General features: G+C 36.0%; 5 protein-coding genes across 9 annotated transcripts; 1 reads left to right on the forward strand and 4 right to left on the reverse strand.

Annotated features, from left to right (window-relative positions):
• Window positions 1-628: 628 nt before the first annotated feature.
• Window positions 629-4,876, forward strand: LOC108467494 (nuclear transcription factor Y subunit A-4-like). 3 transcript variants are annotated; one of them, XM_053018365.1, is made up of 7 exons: window positions 629-849; window positions 1,531-1,759; window positions 2,801-2,916; window positions 3,128-3,199; window positions 3,803-3,967; window positions 4,077-4,384; window positions 4,500-4,876. In XM_053018365.1, the coding sequence occupies exons 2-6, from the start codon at window positions 1,546-1,548 to the stop codon at window positions 4,368-4,370; spliced, it is 861 nt and encodes a 286-aa protein (XP_052874325.1). In that variant the 5' UTR covers window positions 629-849; window positions 1,531-1,545; the 3' UTR covers window positions 4,371-4,384; window positions 4,500-4,876. The 3 variants fall into 3 exon arrangements, with proteins under 3 accessions (XP_052874325.1, XP_017623613.1, XP_017623612.1); XM_017768124.2 differs by having other exon boundaries at window positions 631-849; window positions 4,077-4,415; window positions 4,496-4,876; XM_017768123.2 differs by having other exon boundaries at window positions 631-849; window positions 4,496-4,876.
• A 1,871-nt stretch (window positions 4,877-6,747) lies between these two features.
• LOC108467410 (actin-related protein 7) lies at window positions 6,748-10,501 on the reverse strand. The gene is made up of 7 exons (XM_017768010.2): window positions 10,138-10,501; window positions 9,657-9,872; window positions 8,801-8,942; window positions 8,238-8,482; window positions 7,431-7,614; window positions 7,156-7,223; window positions 6,748-7,076 (listed from the first exon to the last, which is right to left on the reverse strand). The coding sequence occupies exons 1-7, from the start codon at window positions 10,213-10,215 to the stop codon at window positions 6,924-6,926; spliced, it is 1,086 nt and encodes a 361-aa protein (XP_017623499.1). The 5' UTR covers window positions 10,216-10,501; the 3' UTR covers window positions 6,748-6,923.
• Window positions 10,502-10,691: 190 nt separating this feature from the next.
• Window positions 10,692-14,607, reverse strand: LOC108467426 (uncharacterized). Its single transcript, XM_017768031.2, has 3 exons — window positions 14,164-14,607; window positions 13,476-13,828; window positions 10,692-12,941 (listed from the first exon to the last, which is right to left on the reverse strand). Exons 1-3 carry the CDS (start codon window positions 14,390-14,392, stop codon window positions 11,007-11,009), a joined length of 2,517 nt encoding a protein of 838 aa, XP_017623520.1. The 5' UTR covers window positions 14,393-14,607; the 3' UTR covers window positions 10,692-11,006.
• An 895-nt stretch (window positions 14,608-15,502) lies between these two features.
• LOC108470103 (photosystem II 5 kDa protein, chloroplastic) lies at window positions 15,503-16,028 on the reverse strand. The gene has a single exon (XM_017771314.2). The coding sequence runs from the start codon at window positions 15,957-15,959 to the stop codon at window positions 15,642-15,644; it is 318 nt and encodes a 105-aa protein (XP_017626803.1). The 5' UTR covers window positions 15,960-16,028; the 3' UTR covers window positions 15,503-15,641.
• Window positions 16,029-16,370: 342 nt separating this feature from the next.
• On the reverse strand, window positions 16,371-20,748 carry LOC108470102 (uncharacterized). Of its 3 annotated transcripts, XM_017771313.2 has the most exons (14): window positions 20,594-20,746; window positions 20,213-20,250; window positions 20,013-20,135; window positions 19,777-19,903; window positions 19,102-19,229; window positions 18,918-18,987; window positions 18,713-18,815; window positions 18,429-18,546; window positions 18,221-18,302; window positions 17,689-17,750; window positions 17,478-17,550; window positions 17,301-17,384; window positions 16,963-17,043; window positions 16,371-16,675 (listed from the first exon to the last, which is right to left on the reverse strand). In XM_017771313.2, exons 3-14 carry the CDS (start codon window positions 20,045-20,047, stop codon window positions 16,508-16,510), a joined length of 1,131 nt encoding a protein of 376 aa, XP_017626802.1. In that variant the 5' UTR covers window positions 20,048-20,135; window positions 20,213-20,250; window positions 20,594-20,746; the 3' UTR covers window positions 16,371-16,507. The 3 variants fall into 3 exon arrangements, with proteins under 3 accessions (XP_017626802.1, XP_017626801.1, XP_017626800.1); XM_017771312.2 differs by lacking the exon at window positions 20,213-20,250 and having other exon boundaries at window positions 20,594-20,748; XM_017771311.2 differs by having other exon boundaries at window positions 20,013-20,250.
• Between the last annotated feature and the right edge of the window lie 73 nt (window positions 20,749-20,821).

The raw sequence follows: 20,821 nt of genomic DNA on the forward strand, positions 1-20,821 counted from the left end.
GCTTTGCTGAAAATAGTATGATCTTAAAAAGAAGCAAAAGAAAGGAGTCCACTCCACAGCCGTTGGAAAAAAGAGATGATGACAAGTTGAAATTCCCACTGCCTACTTATTTGCTTGACCCACGACCATAAAATCATCTCCACCCACTACTTTATTTTTATTATTTTATCTTATATGTACCCGATAACATTGTTTGATTTAAGTATTTCCCACTATTTAACCATTTTTTCTTTTTTAGGAATATTTAATTACAACGAGGTCTTTTTACATTTATATACTAATAATTAATTTTTAGGATTTTATTTTTATATTTTATAGAAATTTAAAAGTTAGTTTAATTGTTGATAAAACATGAATTTCAATTATTAGTTTTTATTAATTTGTTACATCTAAAATTCTAAATTATTGATTTTTGTTAATTCCTTATAAAATAATTTTTAAATCAGGTTTAACAATGCTAATTAATTGGATTAAATTTTTAATTTTCATAAAATATATGTAAAAAACGTTGCAATTCATAATTATATTATAAATATAAATATTCGAAAAGTATAAAATAAAGTAATTTGTGTGATAAATTAATCTATTTGGAGAAATTTGGAAAGGTTCGTAGTTACAGCTTCAGTTTCTACCTTATAAAAGACAAAAAGTTCGACATTTGTGTCAATGAAACAAATAAAAACCTCTTATTAAAATTTTAAACATATAAATAAAGATAATTTATTAAGCTTGATAGATTTGTCTTTCTCTATGTCTCTGTTATGGTTGCAGAGAGAGAGCCAAACTGAATCAATCTCTAGGCATTTGCTTCTCCAATTCCAATCTTCTTTTTCTTTTTCTTCTTTTACTGTAAGTTCTCTGTTTTTATCCTTTTTTAAATTTATTCTCTTAAAAGATCTTTCTTTTTCCTGTTTTTGATTCAAAATTTTCGAGTCATCTTAGGGTTTTAATTTAGCATCTTGTAAAAAACTTCCCTTTTTGGTTTGATGTTATGGGAATTTGCTCTTTTGATGAGAAATTTGGAGGAGATAAGAAGATTAGCATGAATTGTGGGGGGTGGAATTAGAGATAACCAGATGCAAAATTAGAAATTGAATTACCCTGTTGTATTAAGTTCGGCTTGATTTTGAATAAGATTTCGAGGATCAGTTTCTTTTTTAGGTGCTAGTTTTGATTGTCGAAGTTCTAAATTTTTATATCAGTTGAACTTTGAATTAATGGAATGATCCACCCGCCTTCATTTTAACATAAATTTTAAAATTTTCCTGTGAGAATTTTCTGATGTTTTTGTGTTATGCATATGATTCATGTTTAATCTATTAATCTTTTTATTTATTTATGAATTTTGATGGAAGTCAACATCAGATTTGCACATAAGTTATGTTATATTAGATGATAGTGAGTGGGAAGTTAGTTGAGATCATTGTTGATTTTGGTTCTTCTTCTTTTTTCTTCCCTCTATTTATATCTCATAAGTAAAATTCTATGTTTGGGCTATTTAGCTCTCTAATTGTAATTTCTGAATTTCAGAATAAGTCGTGAGAAATGCCAGCAAAACCAGGGAATGATGATCAGCAGATAGACCATGGGGCTCAAAGTGTGTTGCAGTCAACTGCCTACTCTGAACCCTGGTGGAAAGGAGTTGGGACTAACCCCTTTGTTGAAGCTGCCTCGAAGTCGCCTTCTGTAGAACAACTAAATGGTTCAGTGGCAAATGGAGCTGTGCATTCACAGGCTCATGGGGACTTGGGCAATGAAGGTAATTTCAAGAAAGAGAATCTGATCAATGTAGGATCACAAGCTCTGATTTCTCATAATAGTTAAAGATGGAATGCTTCTTTTTATGCTAAAAGACCGCAAGGCATCAGTTTTTGGACCAAACAAACTCTGTAATTTGGTATTGGACTGATGTTTTTATTTATATTATTACTTTATAGGATCGGTGAAGCTGTTTTAGTTCCTCATGCGCTGATAATATATTATGATTCTAAAAATGGAAGAAAATATATTGTTTTCTTTTAGCTAATGTCTCCTTTGCTTTTTGGTTCTGTCATTCATTTACCTACTATTTAGTGTATTGCAAGAGCTGGGAATTTGTTTTAGAAATCAATTAAGAGGATGTGATCGTGTCTCATGAAACGAAAAAGGGAGAAAAAGAAGAAACATGTCATATGACAGAAAACTAAGGGGCAGAATATAACTTTTCTAAATTGGTTCTTGATATAACTAGGAGTAAAAATAGGATTGTGTCATCAGGTGATTGACAGGGAAGTTGAAACGAATTGCCTTCCCTTTATTTTGGTTCATGGAACAACTTATTGTGATTGATAGCTCAGCTCGTCAAAGGGGGAGTGAAACCTTAGGATTTGTTAGAGAGAGACCCAGATCTCATAGGGTTTATCGACACAAATTCTATTTTAAGATATTAGAATAATTAAAAAAATTATATGCAACTAAATAAAGTCCTACAAAAACACCACTTCTATTTTAAGAGTCCTAAAAAAACTTCTTTAATTATAAGAGTCCTACCTAACTTCTCCTAAGAGTCTTACTTCCACACAGGGTTACTGTTTTTGGATGGGAATGTATACCCTTACTATTTACTTTCTAAAGTTCATGTATGCTGTCTTGGGTTGTTGAGGAGGACCGCAAAAGCCAATTAATCAAGATTGGAAATAGTTGCTATCTGAGGATGCTAACTAATGCCATATAATATGTCTGCATTTTGCATGAAACTGAGGCATACAAACCCTGTGCTTTGCGTTCATTGGATATTAATGCTATCTTGGTTTTGGATCAGATGGGAGAAACGGAGAAGATCGCCAACATCTCAAACACGTTCCTTCCACAACACCCCTTACTTTGGGTGAACACCATGAACCAAATTCCCAAATGGAACTAGTTGGTCACTCGATTGTAAGGCCTCTCTCTCTCTCTCCCCAGGCATGCACACAAGCATCAACCCCTGCATACACTTTTATACGTATCAGTGCATTCATGAATGCATCAGCATACAGCTATCATGTATTTTAGTAGTCAACCTACATTTTTTGTGTTCTTTGGATGTATATGAGTTTAAATTGATTTTCTCTTTGACTGTGGAAGAACACTTGCTCCAAACTTTCAGGTCTTGACATCATATCCTTATTCAGATCCTCAGTATGGTGGAATGCTGACTTCATATGGGCCACAAATGATGGTATGCTCTGATTTTTTTGTTCTGCTGTAAATACATTGGAGAACTGGAAAAGACAAAATTTAGTGACTGTTATTTGCAGTAGATGGCAGTTATCTGGCTGCTAGAAAATAGATTCTTTTAAGCTATAATTAGAATAAGCAATATGTCTCCTTTTGAGTTGTTATGCATCTATCACTTCTGAAATATACAATGTTGACAAAAAAATTTGTGATGGTGATGCTTCTACATGTAGGATTGTGGTTCGTTTGCTTTGTTTAATGCTATTATCCTGGGGCCGCAAATAATGCTTGCAAGTTCATAGAAATGATTCATCCTTTCTTTGCTTTCCTTGAGGGAAAACTGAACTTGTTATTAATATTTTAAAATATAATTGCTAATTATTTTACAATTTGCGCACAAATAGCTGAAGACCAATTTTACCATCTGATTGATCCAACCATCACCTAACCTTTCCCTTCTCTTTCTTTTGCACGAGTTTCATGTGTTTTTAATAATGGGGATTCAGGTTATGAACTTGCTATTTTAAAGGTTTAGGAGATGTCTATATTATTTTGCCACACAGAATTGTTGAACTTCATGTGGTCTATTGCTAATGAAATCCAGGTGTCACCACATCTATATGGAATGCATCATGCTAGAATGCCTTTGCCTCTTCAAATGGAAGAGGAGCCTGTTTATGTAAATGCAAAGCAATATCATGGCATTTTGAGGCGAAGACAGATACGTGCTAAGGCTGAGCTTGAAAAGAAAGCCATTAAAGTTAGAAAGGTAAAAATGGTATTCTTTTAGGGGGCTTTCCCCCCCATTTCTTGTTTAGTGGTGCCTGGTAGAAATGATAGGAAGGTTCAGGACTCAACTCTGTTGCCATTGACTACAGCCATACCTTCATGAGTCCCGGCATCTACATGCTATGAGAAGGGCTAGGGGTTGTGGAGGTCGTTTTCTTAATACAAAGAAGCAGGGTGATGATGTTACCAGCCCCACTTCACAAAAGGGCATGAATTCAGATGAAAACATTTCAACCAAATCATCTATCTTGTCTGGGTCTGAGTGTGTATCCGCAACTGGTGCTGGAAACATGAACTCCTTCTATGGTCAGCAAGAAGGAAATTGTGCAAGGGATATCATGCAAGGGAACGGGGCGCAACATGGGGCCCCTTCAATTAAATGAAATTTATCCTTGAGGTGGGTGGCACTCTCCAGCATTGCGGTGCAGGTTTGGCAAATAGTTGATATTCATTGTATGAAGGGGTCATTGTTTGTGTCTGTATCTAATGGGGTTGTTCTTCCATACAGGCAGTGCTGAAGGTATTTGCCCTGGATCTTGGGTGTCTGAATCCCTCCTGGAGTGGTGTTCCTCAGGCAATTCATTCTTGGCTTTGGTTACTCATGGTTAAAGGGGTTATTATATGAGAAGATATGTGGTCTTTGGTTTTTTATCTCCACTCTGGTAATAGCTTTGACATGCCTCCCTTTGACCCTTTTGTAAAAAAAGAAGATAAAAACAGGTGTTGTATCTAGGCAGTAGCAAACAGTTGTGAATGTGCAAAAATTTCAAACAAATTTACATTAATTTGAGTGTCAAAGGGCTTGGAGACTTGTGTATGAGTGAAAGAGCTTCGAACTTTTCCATCAGTGTGGCCTTAATAATGTAAATGCCGTCTGTTGTTGTTTCTATCTCACTGTCATATATGTTTGGTTGTTTCATCATTTTTTATGGCTATTGACACCTCACGTTAACCTGTCTGTCTAGCTGGCTCATGGTTGTTTGTTTTAAGTTTCAAACAAGAGTTGGATTTTGAACCAAATAGCTGTTCTTCCTCGAGTATGTATGCATACACACACACAACACACACATATATATATAGCTTTTACGACATAAGTTGGTGATTGGTGGTTACATCAAGATTTGGTGAAGCTTAAGCACCGTTGCCCCCATTAACATAAGAAGTTTTTCTGGTACAAGAAAACTTAAATTCAACACACCCACTGAAATTATCAAACGGGTGTGCCTGCAGATCAATCCCATGGTCAAATGTTCTATAATTAAATTTTGATACCACTACTAATTAATGGGTTATGTTGGGAGAAGGTAATGTTTAATGAAGATCTGATTCATGGCATGCTGGACTGGTTGGTTTTAAATTTTTGAATATTTTTAAGTTGAGTTTGAGCTATCTTGAGTTAGGATAGGTTTGTTAATGGGTTCTTTTAGGAATTTGTCATTTGTTAAATTCAGAATTATCTTCGGAATTAGGAAGGATGAATTCGAAATAAATTTGATTAATCAAATTGCATTTTGGGTTTGGATCAAAAGATTAACAAACCTAATGCCACTTTACATCATATTGCATGAATATTCAGGAACATACAGAAAAGCAGACGAAGATTTTATCATACCGCAAATGCCAGATAGTTCCTAAAAGAGTAGTTAGTTATATGAGGCAGGCCCATAAAAGGTTATCATAGCCAATAATGGTAAGACCAAATCAAATGTCAGCCCCCTAGCCTGGCCCATAAGGCATGCAGCCGAAAACCCTACAAGAAGAGTTAAGAAATTCGATCGGCTATCGCTCTGTCCCCCTTTGTTCAAACGCTCTTTGCCTCTTACCATCTCTTCCTCGTCTCTCTCTATATTCCATTCTTCTATTGAATCTATAAGGATTCTATTTGCGGGTGTTGGGTTTTTATTTATTTATTTAAACTTTTCCCTATCCTTATTCTGTTGCAGTGCCTTTTGGGTTTAAAAGAAATGAAAAATGAGTAAGGTCATTGTGTGTGTTAAGAGGGCGAAATGTGGTGCGAAAATGAATGATCCCTGTGATGAAACATTTAGTAATCAGAAAGTGAGAATGAAGCACAGAGGTGGGAAAGTTGGCGCTCCCTTTCAGTGGTAGAGGTTGAGGAACCAACCATAACAACCCCATGTGTTTCAGTTTCATGGTGGGTCGATACTTGGCAACTCCTGAGGGATCACTCTTCTTTTTCATAATCTAAGTGGATGAAGCTTCTACTTTCATATCTTTTTCTCTTAAAAAAAAAACACCGGCAGAATTAAAAGATCCAGTTACCATCGTCTATGTAAGATTTTCAAGTTCTGTATTTCCATTATTGGGGGTAGTGAAGTCTGTTTCCATTTTCTGTATTGCTGGATCATTCATTTGAGATGTAGGATAGTCTGGCATTCCATTCCATTTTAATGGAGCTGGGAATTGTTAAATTTACCATTTCTTTACACTCACTTTCCAAATAAGAGAAAATAAAAAGTAGTTCCATTTTTAGTGAATGGATTCAACTAACAATTCATTGTTTTTTGATATCCCTAATCTAACTCTTCTTCTTTTTGAGTTTATGAAGTGCCTGAGTTGATTTGCAAGTTGAAATAAATACTTAGGATTTCGAAAGAATGAGACAAAGCTGCAAAAGCCTTTTGGGTATGTTCTATTTCTTTGTTTTTCCGATTACAACATCGGAATGCGACACATTTAACTGGTTTTCACAATCATATAAACTAGGCCTGCCCTCCATAAAAGGCAAAATCAAAAATATTGTAAGCAGAATGGGAAATGCTGATCCTTTAACTTAATGAGATTACCCAGTTACCAATCAATAGTCACATAGACTTACAACTTTGTTTTCTCCTCAATTTCAGGTTTAAACTGCCATTAGCAGCATTCCTGAGATAATACAGACAGAAAAGCTCACTCGAGTAAAAAAATATTAGTCAAAAACACTTTCTATGAACCACAGAAGGTCCAGTCTCATCATAATCTGCCTTTGTTACATGCTGATTTTGTGGAAACACCACTTTAGCAAGAATTGCACCTCCTACCCATGCTGAATACACTGACAAATTCTCTGGCATATATTCTGGGGGCTGCCAAAGAGAACTCACAAAAGATTAACAAAATCAACAAGAAAGCTAGGCATACACACTTAGATTGATATGATATTACCTTCACTAGAGAAGGACGGATTGCTGATGAGCAGAGGCTTGCTTCTTTCTGGAACCTTGATTCAAAACCTGCATTAAGCAGGCCAAACATGTTATCAGCTGGGAAGCAAACTACACCCAAGTTTTACATCCAAAATTCTAATACAACACTCATGTCATAGCCACGAGTGTACATGTTTAACATGTTATTGATAACTGCGTTATAACAATCCAGGAATAACCACCTTCATCATCCAAAGTCCAAATATCACAAAAATTGAAGGATATGATTCTCACCAGTCATAGATGTAGTCCCACCACAAAGAACGGTATTTTCTAGCAGTTGCTTCTGGTTCTCAGAAGAAACCGTTGCAATACTACGAACAAGCTGCTCAACAATTCCATGAGCTTCTAAGCCCAATATAGATGGTTGGAACAATGCCTCACCAACAGTAAATCTTTCCCTTCCAATTCTTATCACCTGGATTGTCATTTGAAGAATCTTATAATCAGAAACACAACTCAGATATCCTACTTGTAGAAGATGTGCCGAAGAACATGAAGCATGCTGAAAATAAGCTAGAGGGAGAAATGTATAGCCATGTTATCAGAAATAGCAAAGAATATCCATAATACATGTAAAAAGATCAATTAATAAGGGAACTATCAACTTATGTTCCTGAAAAATGACACTGTTATTCTGTTTCCTGGTAGACTTGTCATTTTAAATTCTAAAAATCCAAACTGAAAGTAACAAGATTATAAACATCTTTTAAGATTGTGGGGAACAAAGGTAGAATGACCATAGAACCAAGAGAGCAGATAAGATGGAGAGGTGTTTCCTCGTTCTCAGTACTCTGACCATGTTCTGACAATTATAATTTCTATTATCTTTTGGAATTTAACAGCCACATCTGATAGAAACCATCAGAATTAGTACATCTAGGTATAAGACATAGAACTGATAACAGATCATAAAATATTCATCTTTCACAAATCCAAAGGCATACACCCCTCATATATCATTTTTAGTCAGTTTTTCTTATCTTACTCTCTCTTGGCCAAAACAAGGGGGGATAGAAAGCATAAAGGAAAAACACAAACCTGTCCATCAGGAAGAGTATGTTCCTCTGTTTCACATGATCTGAGCATTCTGTCATAAGCAACTTCATCTTCGGCACAACACGAGAATTGCTCTTTTAGTTTCTCAACATCAGATAAGCTGAGGTTCACCATAGGATTTGATTTACCCAGCTCTTGAGCAAGTAACTTTGTCAAATCAATACCTCCAACTTCAAATCTTCTTGAGGCAATGTGTTGGACAGCACCTTCAAGTACTGCAGCTATGTCTGTTGATGTGCAGTTCACGTGGCAGTACAGAAAATCAATTAAATTAGCAGGGAAACAAAAAGCCTTTTCAGCTTAAAGCCAATTGGAAGTAATTCCTGATATATCATCCACAGCTTAATTCCAACTTTACAAGGTAGTTAACACTTTGACCAGCTAATTTTTTATGCATTTGCGATATAACTTGATTCTCGGCATTGTGCTGGTCCTATTTCCACTTAAACATCACGCCTAAAATGAGCTATTATGTCCACTGCATATATGAACCAAGCAGCCAAAAACTTAAACATCACATGCTTAAAAAGCATAAATGTACATACCTATCTTCCCATGACCAATATCAACAGTACAACCTGAGATACGCCCGACAGCATACAGAGATAACACTGCTTGTTCCGACGCATAAAATCCCGAGACATTAAAAGTTTCAAATAGCAATTGCACCAGTCGTTCTCTAACAGCCTGAAAAAAGATTAGATTTAAGGAGCCACAAAAAGTACAATGATGTGCACCATCTATTCACATGGTAATCAACACCAGAGTAATAGAGTTGGCTATAATGTTAGGGAAAAAAGGTGGCAATGGGATAGTTTGACTGCTTTCTTCTTAGGTTGACACTAAGCAATACCTAAAATGGGTGCAACAGTAAACTAAAATATAACAACAACAGGAACATGGCATACTTCATAGTGAATGTTCGACCCAACTTCTGGAGCAGCTTATTTATACAGAAAGACTGAAGATGGCCAAAAAGGGTTTGCAATTTTCTAAACTAACTAAATAGTATCTTAGTTTTAAATAAATTCAAGTTGACCACACTATGGACAAAGAGAACAATACTATACAAAGCACCTCTTCTAGCAACCCCAAACTGGCTCAAAAAGGCTCCAATTCTTTACAATACCTCATTTGAACTCAAGTAAAATGGGCATGGCAGGGAATATAGGGAGGTACAAAGTGATTTAATAGTTGCTAAATCCCCTCTACAACTAAGCGCCGTGATTACAGCAGATGCATCTACATTTGGCAAAAGTATCACGTAGTTTACTTTTTCTCATGAATATGCAAAACAAAACATTTGAAAGAACAGCATGATGTTTATCATCTTTCATTAGGGATGGAGAAACAAATCAACTCGAAGATCAAGATTAGCAAGAATAGATAAAGATGAGTAACCTTGGGAGTACAAAGCGGTTCAGTAAACAAAATTTGTCCTTCATTTCCAACTTCCCATTCAAGGCCCGTGTATAGAACATGGTGCAACAAATCTTCCATGGCATCCCAGTCTTTAACGCATCCTCGCACAACAGGATCGATGGTAACATCTTCCAACAATGAATTATCAGCAGATGATCCATCTTCCAGCATGCGTTTCATTTGAGTAGGCATTATCTGTCCACAAGTCAAAGAATTCAAATTGGCAAACCCTAAACCCAAATAAGCAGTTCAACCAAAACGAAGCGACTCTTACCGAAACCTCGTAAAGAAATATATTAATTAATAAAGGAATAAAGCGAGAGGAAAAGCTTTAAAGCTGTCCCCAAATCCAAAGCTACATTTTGGTTAGAGTAACCCTTTGAAAGAAACCTTTTCAATCAATTTAATTCTTTTTAGCCACTGTTATTCTTGAGGAGGTGTTAAAAAGAAAGAAACATACCAAGGATGGAGCCTGATCTGGGACGGCAAGTCCCGCCTTGAGGAGCTTGGAGCCAGCATCAACCACGGCCGCCTCCATTTGGCCACAGAGAAAAAAGACACAAAACCAAAACCCTAACGTTCAGTGTATGGCGAAAACCCTAGATTTGATGCCTCGGGTTTTAGATAGGGCGTTAATGTTGAAGCTCTTGCTTCACTTCAAAATGTATGATGTATTTTGAGAAATCGCTTCGTCTGTTACTGCTACTCTTCAGAACTAAGCTTAACCTTCCTTTCGTTCTTTCTACAGTACCCAATCTATATGCCACCGTTATTATTTTCTTTTTCTTTTTTTAATTTATTCAGCTTTCAATTAATATTTTTTTTAGCACAGGAAGAGTTGTTCTCTCTATTTAGAAAGGCGCAAAAAATGAGTTTTTTTTTTTTAATTTTATATTTTAAATATCTATATAGTTTTTAGTAATTTGTTAAACAACGTAAATATTAATAAAACCCATATGGTGTGCCAAAACTGATATAAAACCAATTTTTATCAGTAACTATTGAGAAGGTTGATTTTTGTAGAACGAAAATTGGAAATAAAAAAAAAAATGGCATAGCCCATAATAGGAAGTCCAAATCTCTCTCTGACTCCCAAATATCAATCCGTAAGCAACTAGTAATCAATTTCTTACTTCTATTACTAACCCAATTCCATCAATCGTAAAGCTATTAACTATCTACACATTTAAGTTTCTAAAAAACAAATTATTTACAACATATTCGGACACAAAGCTAGCTTCTACTTTAACAGTCAAGATCAAGTTTCTAAAACATTACTATGAAAAACAGATTATTTACAACATCATGAAGCTAGCTAGTACTACTCTTTCATATAAGGTTTGTTTCCGCAATTTCATGGTTGTTACATGCAGGATAATCCTCCAGGTTTTCGACCTCCAAGTTCCAAGGCATACCATCCACATCCGCTTCGTCAACTGAAATCAACTTGCAATCTTCACCAGGTTGAGAACTATCATCACTTTTTTTAGAGCAGGAAGCAGCAGTATCTGTGACTTGCATGTCTGACAAAAGGGCTCCAAGGGAACCATCATCACTTTTCTTAGAGCAGGAAGCAGCAGTACCTGTTACTTGCATGTCAGACAAAAGGGCTTCAAGAGGCGACTTGTTAATGGAGTTGTCTTCGGAGGTAAACTTTACATCCAGGATTGGAGTTTCAAAATTCACTACAGAAGAAGCATGTGATAATTCCAGAAAATTCTTCAGAAAGTCTTCATGATGATCTTGTTTAGCTACTTCTCCTTTAATTTCCTTGTCCCCAGGAGATCTTTCCACATCAATATCAGACTCATCATCAGTATGATCTTCGAGGAATTGGTTCAGAATATCCATTTCATCAAGAACCAAAATTTTTCTTGTTGCACTGCTAACTTCCCCATTTCCCATGTCCCCCGCTATCTGGTGTTCATGTTTGGCTGGAGTATCAATGTAGCCAACCGTCTCATGGCAAGGACCTTGCTTTTGATAGTCTTCAACAACTTCTTTAGCTGCTTGCTCAGAATTAACCTCATTAAGAGAGCATGTCACCTCCCCTATCCTCTCTAAAGAACAGTCGGATGGCACCAATGCTGTTGTTGAATCCTTTCCATCTCTTGTATCAAGACAGCAAGGTTCAGATGCCGGTGACACCTTTTTATCAATAATACCATCTTCTTCATGTAAAATTTCAGGAGCTTTTACAGTTGGAGCTTGAATATTCTTCTCTTTCTCTATGGAAGTTGAAGAAAGGAAGTTGGCAAGGGCAGATGCTAATGCATCATCAATTGACATGGTGTGCTTTGGTTTATCCTTAGAAGAACCAGTTTCTGAAGCAACAAGATCTTCCTCATCATCAGCATTGGACAGATCAGAACCGGTTTCTAAAGCAATGTCATCATCCTCATCATCAGCATTGGAAAAATCAGGGGCAGTGACAACAAGTCTTGGGAATAACCGAGTAGCATTTACCGGGTAAATGGTTTCATCAAGTTGGTTAGGTGATAAAATACCCTTCTCATGTGATGCATCATCAAGTTGGTTAGATTCATTACCAGTGTTACAAGAATAATTATCAGAATTCTGGCAGGAAAATTCAGGTGCAGAGAATTTTGTGCAAGATGGCAATTCAGATGTCTTAGGGTTCTTAGTAAGTTCTCCAAGCTGCTGCTCTACACGCTGGAGCCTTGCATCAATGCTGCTTATGGGCTTTAGCATGTTCTCTTCAAACTTCAATAGGAGATCTTCTACTCTACTGACTCGAGAAACAAGCTCATTCAAGGATCTATCAATATGCCCACATGTTACATCAGGCTTGATTGTAACATGCTTAAGTGGGGGGATCTCATGTTGATTTGGTTCAGTAGTTGCTGCAACTGCTTCCTGCAAGTTCACCTCCCACTGATTGGCTAAACTGGGTTTTACTTCTTGCAGGATTTCATTTCTAAAATTTAATGGTTCAGTACTCTTTGACCCATCTTCTTGTTTCTTTGTTTTTGAGCCAAAAATCACTTCATTTTCTATGCGGTGAAAACCTGCTGTTTTAGATAACTGAAAAAGTGTGGGAGCAAGCATAGCCATAAGAGAATTTCCTCCCGCATTTCCCATCTGGCTGACTTCAGTTTCTGAATCAGCTATATCAACAGGATCAGCAAAAACATAGAGTTCATCAACACATACACAGCCTTTATTTTGAAGAGAAAGCAACCGGAGAGTAATAGACATGCAGGGGTTTGCATCATTGATCTCAGCAGTAGCCTCATATAAATCCTGAGAACTTCCATCAATCAGCCGTGGATTAAAATAAAGACACAATCACAACTCTATGTCTAAGTGTTACACGGTTACTCTAGTGATAGTCTCTTGCTCAGAAAGGAGAAAAGCAGAAGAGGGGAAAGAAAGGGCTATCTCAGGTTCCTATTTTACCCCTTAAAACTAAGATTTCCTTGTTGCAACTATGTTCCAAACCAACTCCTACCTGCAATTAAAATTATGCAGTTCCTTTAACTTAGATTCATTTATTGTTTACATTTCTAAGGCCATTACTACTTATCCATTCCATTGTTGCTTCCCTATTCTAATCTTTTGAACATCTATAACGAATTAAGCTCTTATTTATTTTCTCTCCAACCTCTCCTATAGTCCACTCCCAGAGTCACACAAATTGTATAGAAATAGGTTCAGGTAACCCTGGTAACTTCTGAAATTACCAATAACGAGCAGCTAACACCATAGAACACCGAGAAAAGGGTAAAGAAGGAAGATTTGCTTGAATGAATCTGCAATTAAGAAAAAAACACTCACCTGTGTGCTACCTGAGTGCACAACAGAATTTGATGACACAGTGCTTCCACTATCAAGCAAAGGAGTACCAGGAGCTTTCACTTCAACCCAATCATCTTCATTCGAGTTGGAATTGCTGTCATTTTTCAGTGTCTTCTCATCCAACTTCGTATTGGCTCCTTTCAGATGAGCCAATGCAGATTCATCAAAATTGGGTGCAAGAAGCACTTCTTCATCTCTGCAGGCAACACCACAGCGAACGGTACTGAGATACTCATTGCTGCTTTGTGGTTTAGGAGCATAGTATATTTCATATACCCGACCAGTACTTCGGACATAAATCTGTCTTACTTCATGGCTTTGGGCAAAAGTAACTGCAGGCATGAGATGATTTGCACAAAGCAAGTCAGGAAAAATACAAGAATTTGAAGGGGAAGGAATAATATATCTTTGCTTGATTTCATCCCATGCCAAAATGAACTATACTAATAAAATTTGGAATTTGATACATACTAACAATAATGCTAATAAAATTCACATCGTAAAGAACAAGTAAATCCACTGATTTAACATCAAAAGGCTGAATGTTTCATCAAAAAAATGAAAACCTAATTATCCAGTACGATCAACCAGCACCGCAATAAATCTTTTCTTTCGAAATTGTTAAATCTATACTAATAGGGCATGTTATAAGTTCGGGAGGACTCACTGGTGATCTCGCAGGGGCCGGAATCAGGTGAAGCAGGGCACAAAATAAGGGGGGATTTAGGAGCGGAATCGACGGCGGTTAGATCATCGAGGGCAGGTTCATGTTGATCGGATCCGGCGATTGATGCTAATGATGACTCGAAGATGACAGAGTGAAGGAGGGAACCATCGGCGATAGACCAGTTGGTGGAGGAATTCCAAGAAGTGTCGTAGTGGCGGACAGCATCCATGGTGGTTTTGTCTTTGAGGAATTCCTTGGTTTCTGAATCTGCTTTGTAGGAGACGGGAATGCTGAAGTGAGAGATCTGGAGGTGGTGACAACGTCGTAAATTAAGGGAGCTTTTGAGGACAATTTCGCCCCAAGGTGTTTATAGGAGCACTTAAAAACTTATTTATTTGATAATAGTTAAAAATAAATAAATCAATTAAAAATCAGGTTTCCAATGTCGAATTTGATTAGTTTGGTTGGTTGGATCAAATAAATTATTAAAATTTATTAAAAATAGAATAAAATATTCTATTAATTTTTTAATCCAATTTAATCGGTTCATATCAATTCACAAGTCAATCAATTTAAGGTAAACTAATATTCTTATTAATTTCTTGTTCGACTGATTTATCTAGTTTTAAAATTAGCCTTAAAATTTAATATTTTTAATGATTTAATGGTTTTAAATATGTTTGATAATTATAAAAATAATAAATAGTAAATTATCAATTAATAAAAATATTTTCAATTAATTTTTATATATTATATTTTAAGTTTCTTTCATTTAAAATTGAAATATTTTTAAAAATAAAGATAAAAAAAATCATAATGTAAAACTGACATTTATCAAATACGTTAACTATATTTAGTATATACTAATTTCATTTTTCATGTAACTTCTATAAATAAATATTTTTATATAATTTAATATTTTTTAAAAAATCACGCTTAAATATGCTCCAACCCAAATAAGCATTCCATTAGCACTAACATGTAAATTTATTAGGATTGAATTTTCTTTTGGCATTAAAATAGGACTGAATAACAGTAAAAGAAACTTTTTTTTTTTTATGAAAGATGATATTTGATTAATACACCATAACTGAGGTTTAAAATTCACATCACTTTTAACACACACAGGGATTATCAATTACAGCTTACAAATAATCTTATAAAATTAAAGTAATGGAAATATCAAATTTAAAACTTCAGTATAGTAAAAAGGACTAAAATCATAATTAGGCCTTTAGTTTCCGAACAGAGGACAATGGAGTAAACGCCTGATGGCTGGAAACCAGATAAGAAAGATGAAAATGGAACAAATCAAAACATCCATATGTGATCATCACAATTAAGAAAAACACAAATTTAAATTAGGTTTCTCAATTATAAAAATGAAAAATTACAAGCATTATTAAATTACATCCTTCAGCCCCTGCCCATAACAAGCATAGTGTCATGGCACTCGAGCAAAGTGCAGTGGCACTGCCTCAGTTGCGACAGATCCTAGCAGTTGGCATAGTAACACAAACAGGAGCATACGCCTTCTTGGCCTCTGCACTACCACGTTTAGGCTCCGCCGTTGCAACCCCCGCAACCGAGCAAATAGCAGCAGCTGCAGCTGCAAACATCATCTCCCTCCTGCCATTGTTGCCCTCTGTTTTCCTCTCACCGCTCATCTGGACACTCTCCACTTGAGCTCCCTTAGCAGCATTGGCAACCACTAGTCTCCGCTGGGTAATTCTTGGAGAACCCTTTGTGAGGTTAGTGGTGCTAAGGAATGATGTTGTCATGGTGATGGATGCCATTTTTCCTGCAGGTGCTTCTTAGGTGCCAATATGGAGGGGCCTTTTTAGCTTAAATTTCTAAGTCTAGAAAGATGCTGAAAAAAAAAATGAGGTGGAGGATGGAGCATCCGTATATGAGATCTTATCAGAAGAAAATTTTGGACCAATATTTGAGTGCCACATCATTCATATTATCTTTGTTCTAAACCTGTGGTAGCCATTAAAATCTATTGGGTGGTACCCATTTTACAAAAATGGATTGGGGCCAACAATGTAGAGAACACAACTGCCTCTCCCTCTAGATAACCCTTTGCAGCTAGAGAAAGGCAGGCCAGTGAAGAATGGATGTGGATGAAAAAACAAAACAAAAAAAAGGCTAACCAGTGACCGAAAAATGAAAAATATTCAAGAGATTCTAATGATCATATAGAGTGACAACAAAACCTTTTGAATTAACCATTTATATAATTTAGAATTCAACATACATGGAACCAATTAGGCCGTATTCTACAAAAATTGTAATTTGAGATTATATGAATTGGAACTGAGGAATTTAGGACATTATAAATCTAAGCATACAATGCTTCCTCTTCTCTCGCGTGATATTGGGGTGGCAATAAATCATGTACATTGGCAAAAAGATCTTCACGACCAGATGGTACTCCACCAGCAATAGGTGCATCCAAGACTGAATCAGGTATCGCCACAAGTGTTTCCTCGAAGAAGGATTTCATTGTCTGCAATAACAAAAACTCTGTCAGCAGCCATTAATAAAAGTTTGCGAGAGTTGTATAAGAACTTAAGGATCCCAATCATAAATTTATGGATCCATAGTTTCAGGAAGCTACTTCGACTAATGAATGAAGTGTATTCCCTTAAATGATCAAAGCTAAAGAAAATTTATCTGCATTGAGTAGCAGAGTTTTGTCGATTCTTTCTAGGATAAAACTATTCAGACCATTTCCCCAAAGTTGTACCAACTCTCTGAAGGTAGAAGTAAGAAGGTTTGCAACAATTTTCATACCTTGCAATGCATGAAAGCGGAGTCGGCTTTGCGCTTCCACAGACCATTTCCAGGCTCCGAGTAAAAAAGGTTAAGTAGAGGCTGCAGATTCATTAAGATACACTATGGCTGAAGGTAATGGGGGTAAAAAAAAGCTATATTATTAAGTTCAAGACAAACCGTAAATAAACCAGAAACATGAGCAGACCAAAATAGAACATAACATCAATAGAGATAATAATAACACAGTATATTTTTGAAGGTTTTGAAAACCATTTGCAATTGCCAATAACAGCATCAATTTCCCATAATCAGCAAAAGAAATGCAATGATGTTGTAAAACTGACAAAACTGCCTACCTTCGCTACTTCTCGGATATTAGGTCTATTATTTCCATCTTTTCCCAGAACAGAGTCTCCATATTCTTGATATCGTTGAAGGATCTAAAAGTAGAGATATAAACAATAAGAGGATATTAACTTAATAACAAATTTGAGCAAAATGCATCAATCAAGGGCAGCAATCTTCTATCCTACCTCGCGGCGTGTAATACCACTACTTGGTGCACCATATATTGCAGTATCAACATGTCCCAGAGTTTGCCAGGGGCTGTTTAAGATAACCAACATCTTTCGGTCAGCTAATAGCAAGTTAGCCAAAAATAGAGGATTAGAGGGTAAGGACTTCTAATTATGGGAAAACAAGAGCTTAATAGCAAGCAAAAAGTAAGAGATGCATTATACATACTAGTGATATGCAGCTCGTCCAACCATAACACCGTGAGCTCCTTCTCTTAGAGCTGCATTTGCCTACAATTTTAAATGTCCATTGATAATAAGATATAGATTTTTTTTTTGCACATATCAGAGCGCTGACAAGAGTTATGGTAGCAATGCCAAAGAGAAGGCAGAGGTGGTTAAAGACCCAAAGCCAATTAAACTCTAAGCCATCCAAACAAAATATTTCTCTTTTCAACAGAAGGTTTCTGTTCCCTATCAGTTCTCCAAAGGGTAAAGCAATTAGCAAATGTCAAGCTCAATTTTCCAGGACGCAACATCTGTTATTTAATGGTAATTACTAACGGCAGAATGAGATAGTAATAAGATCCAAAAAAGAAATGATGCAAAATTCCTTTAATTTGAATCTGTGAAGGAAAACATTCTCACCACAGTATGAGAAATAACAGAAACTGATCCCAACATAACATTTATGGCATCACCACATAACAACAGAGGACACTAATTATCATCAAAGAGATACAGTTTTCAAAAAGGTTTACCTCAACAACAGAATTAATGCCTCCATTTATGGTAAACGTCAAGTCCGGAAAGTCACGCAAGAGTGCATAATAGAACTCATATCTGAATTCAGAGAAAAGCAAGTTATCAACAGCTCGTTTTGTACATAGAGGTATATGAATTTAGATGAACAGGTAAGGTAACTGAACTGTTTGATATAAACAAATAAGAAGCACAATAAAAACTTACTTTAGTGGGGGAATTCTTCGGTTATCAGCCGGGCTAATGCCATTTAGTAGAGCCTTCCGTGAATGTATGATGAAATGCCTAGTTGGTGATAGGGAAGAAACCTTGTAGATAAAATCACCTGAAATTGAGAAAGAAGAAGAAAGAAAAATAAAGCATCCAATGAAGCTGTCAGAACTAAATACAATGACTGGAACAATCCTTTCCTAACTACCAAAAAGGAAAAGCAACAACAATCATCAGATTTAGTTTCAGTTATATGGCTAATTATTGGCAAAAGAACTTACAGAGCTCATTATATGAATCATGATCATCAACACCAATCCGACATTTAACACTGACAGGAACATTTGTATTGGCAGCAATGACTGACATGGCTTCTCCAACAAACTTTCCTTGTAAGTACAAAATGAACAGATAAGTGCACATTGGAAAAGAAAAACTTCTCTAATCAGCTTGTCATTTAGAATTTTACAAGCATTGCCATCAAACCTTTGGATCAAGCATAAGACGCACACCAAAGCACCCATGCCCTGCAACTTTTGGGCTAGGACACCCACAACTGGTTTTGGGGCAAGAACAATAATTAAAAACAGAGAAAAGAAAATGCATTAATGAGAAAAAAATGCAAAGCAATAGGAAAGTGAAAAAAATCATGTAAAGAAATGGTACAAACTTGAAATTAATCTCATCATAGTTGTATGCATTAGCAAGTTCAGTGGCTTTTGCCAAGTTTTCTAATTTACTCCCACCAATTTGAAGGACAATAGGATGCTGTTCAGGAGAATATCCCAAGAACTTGTCCTGAGCACGCAACAAAGTTGAAATGAAGAGATCAGCAATTATTAACAGTTTACAGTTTAGCACTAGCAAGCATAAAGTTCAGCATTCAACACATGTTCACCAAAAACAACCAGAGAAATCCAAAATACATCTAAGATTTCCACTGCTTTCTTTCCATCTTTATTGGTGTTCTGATTTTATCCAAGGGCTTTCGATTCAAGATTCCCCAATGCCAGGTTTGCAACTACTGACACTAATGCCTCGTGTGGTTACTAGTGTAATAGCATGAGAAAAAAGCTTATTTAATACACATCTATTACAATAGTTAGACATAAAATAAAGCATATTTAGTACAAATTTAAACTTGAAATTATAAAAATGAGAAAAAGAACTTGAAAAAAATAAGAACTCTTCAAAAAAAGCAAAATATTTTCCTTCTCTTTCCCAAAAACAAGTCATGTGAGTGGCTAAAAATTACCAATTATCATTTGATTGCTAACTGATATATGAAAACATGGTTAAAAAATAATACTCTTACCAAATGTAAATGTTTCTTTCACTAACTTACCAGATTCCCTTGTTGATAAACAATAGTTTCAGCAGCAAGCATCTCTGTGTAAAGCCACGCATGTTTGGAGATAAGGCGCGCAAGAGTCCTATAATGATTATCAGTCCATTCCATCATGGGAGCTACGCTGCAAACCGTACAATAAAAATACATTCTCATTCGTACGGTGTTTGAAGCAAAAAAAAAAAAAAGTAAAGGAAACAAGGTGGGGGGAAGCCATAGATGTTATTACGTACCTAAATAGAGGAGGAAGATAGCGACTAGCACCCATCACGCCTTCTGTATGTAATTGAACGTTTTGGTAATAAGAAGTGACCCTTGATTTAGTTGAATGGTTGAAAGGTATATTTCTAGAAAATCTGCGAGGGTTTTTCAGGATAATAGAATGAAAAGGTGTAAATGACGATATCATCAAAGAATAAGCTGAAAACTTCACCATCCTTTTAACCAGACAAAGGCTGCTCCTCTAGGTACCTATCCATTAAAGGAAGCTAGATCATACATTCAAATTATACCAGCAATAGCTATAAACTTTTGCTACTGCGCACTTAATGACAAAAACTATGTTAAATTTCCATTTCCTTTTTTGTTAAAATAACACCAAACTAAGAAAAATAGACGAACTAGCATATATATGCATGTATTGCTTTTAAATGAAACAATCGATGTGTAAGGAAACATATGTAACTTTAGAAGACAGGGGTTCTAAGAGACATTTAATCGAACAGTTGAAGAACGCAAACGACGACACACACGATGGTACTAACTGCTTAAAAAAAATGAAAGAAATGAAGATGTTGAAAGACTAAAAGCTTACATTCATTACACAGGAGATTTGGGTTTTGTTTGTTGTTTAACAGTCGGCTGCTGGAAGGCGTTGCAGGGAGGAGGAGCCGAGGAAAAAGATAAAAGTGTCCAAACTTCAGATCTCCTCAGTTCAATCCTCACATAATGAAGCAGTGGCCATTTAAAGCCTATTCTTTTTCTTTCCCTTTTTATTTGAATTGGGTTAATTTTATCAAATGTCCCCAAACTATTGCTCAAA

This window comes from Gossypium arboreum, chromosome 8 (assembly GCF_025698485.1).
Source record: "Gossypium arboreum isolate Shixiya-1 chromosome 8, ASM2569848v2, whole genome shotgun sequence".
NCBI lineage: Eukaryota > Viridiplantae > Streptophyta > Magnoliopsida > Malvales > Malvaceae > Gossypium > Gossypium arboreum.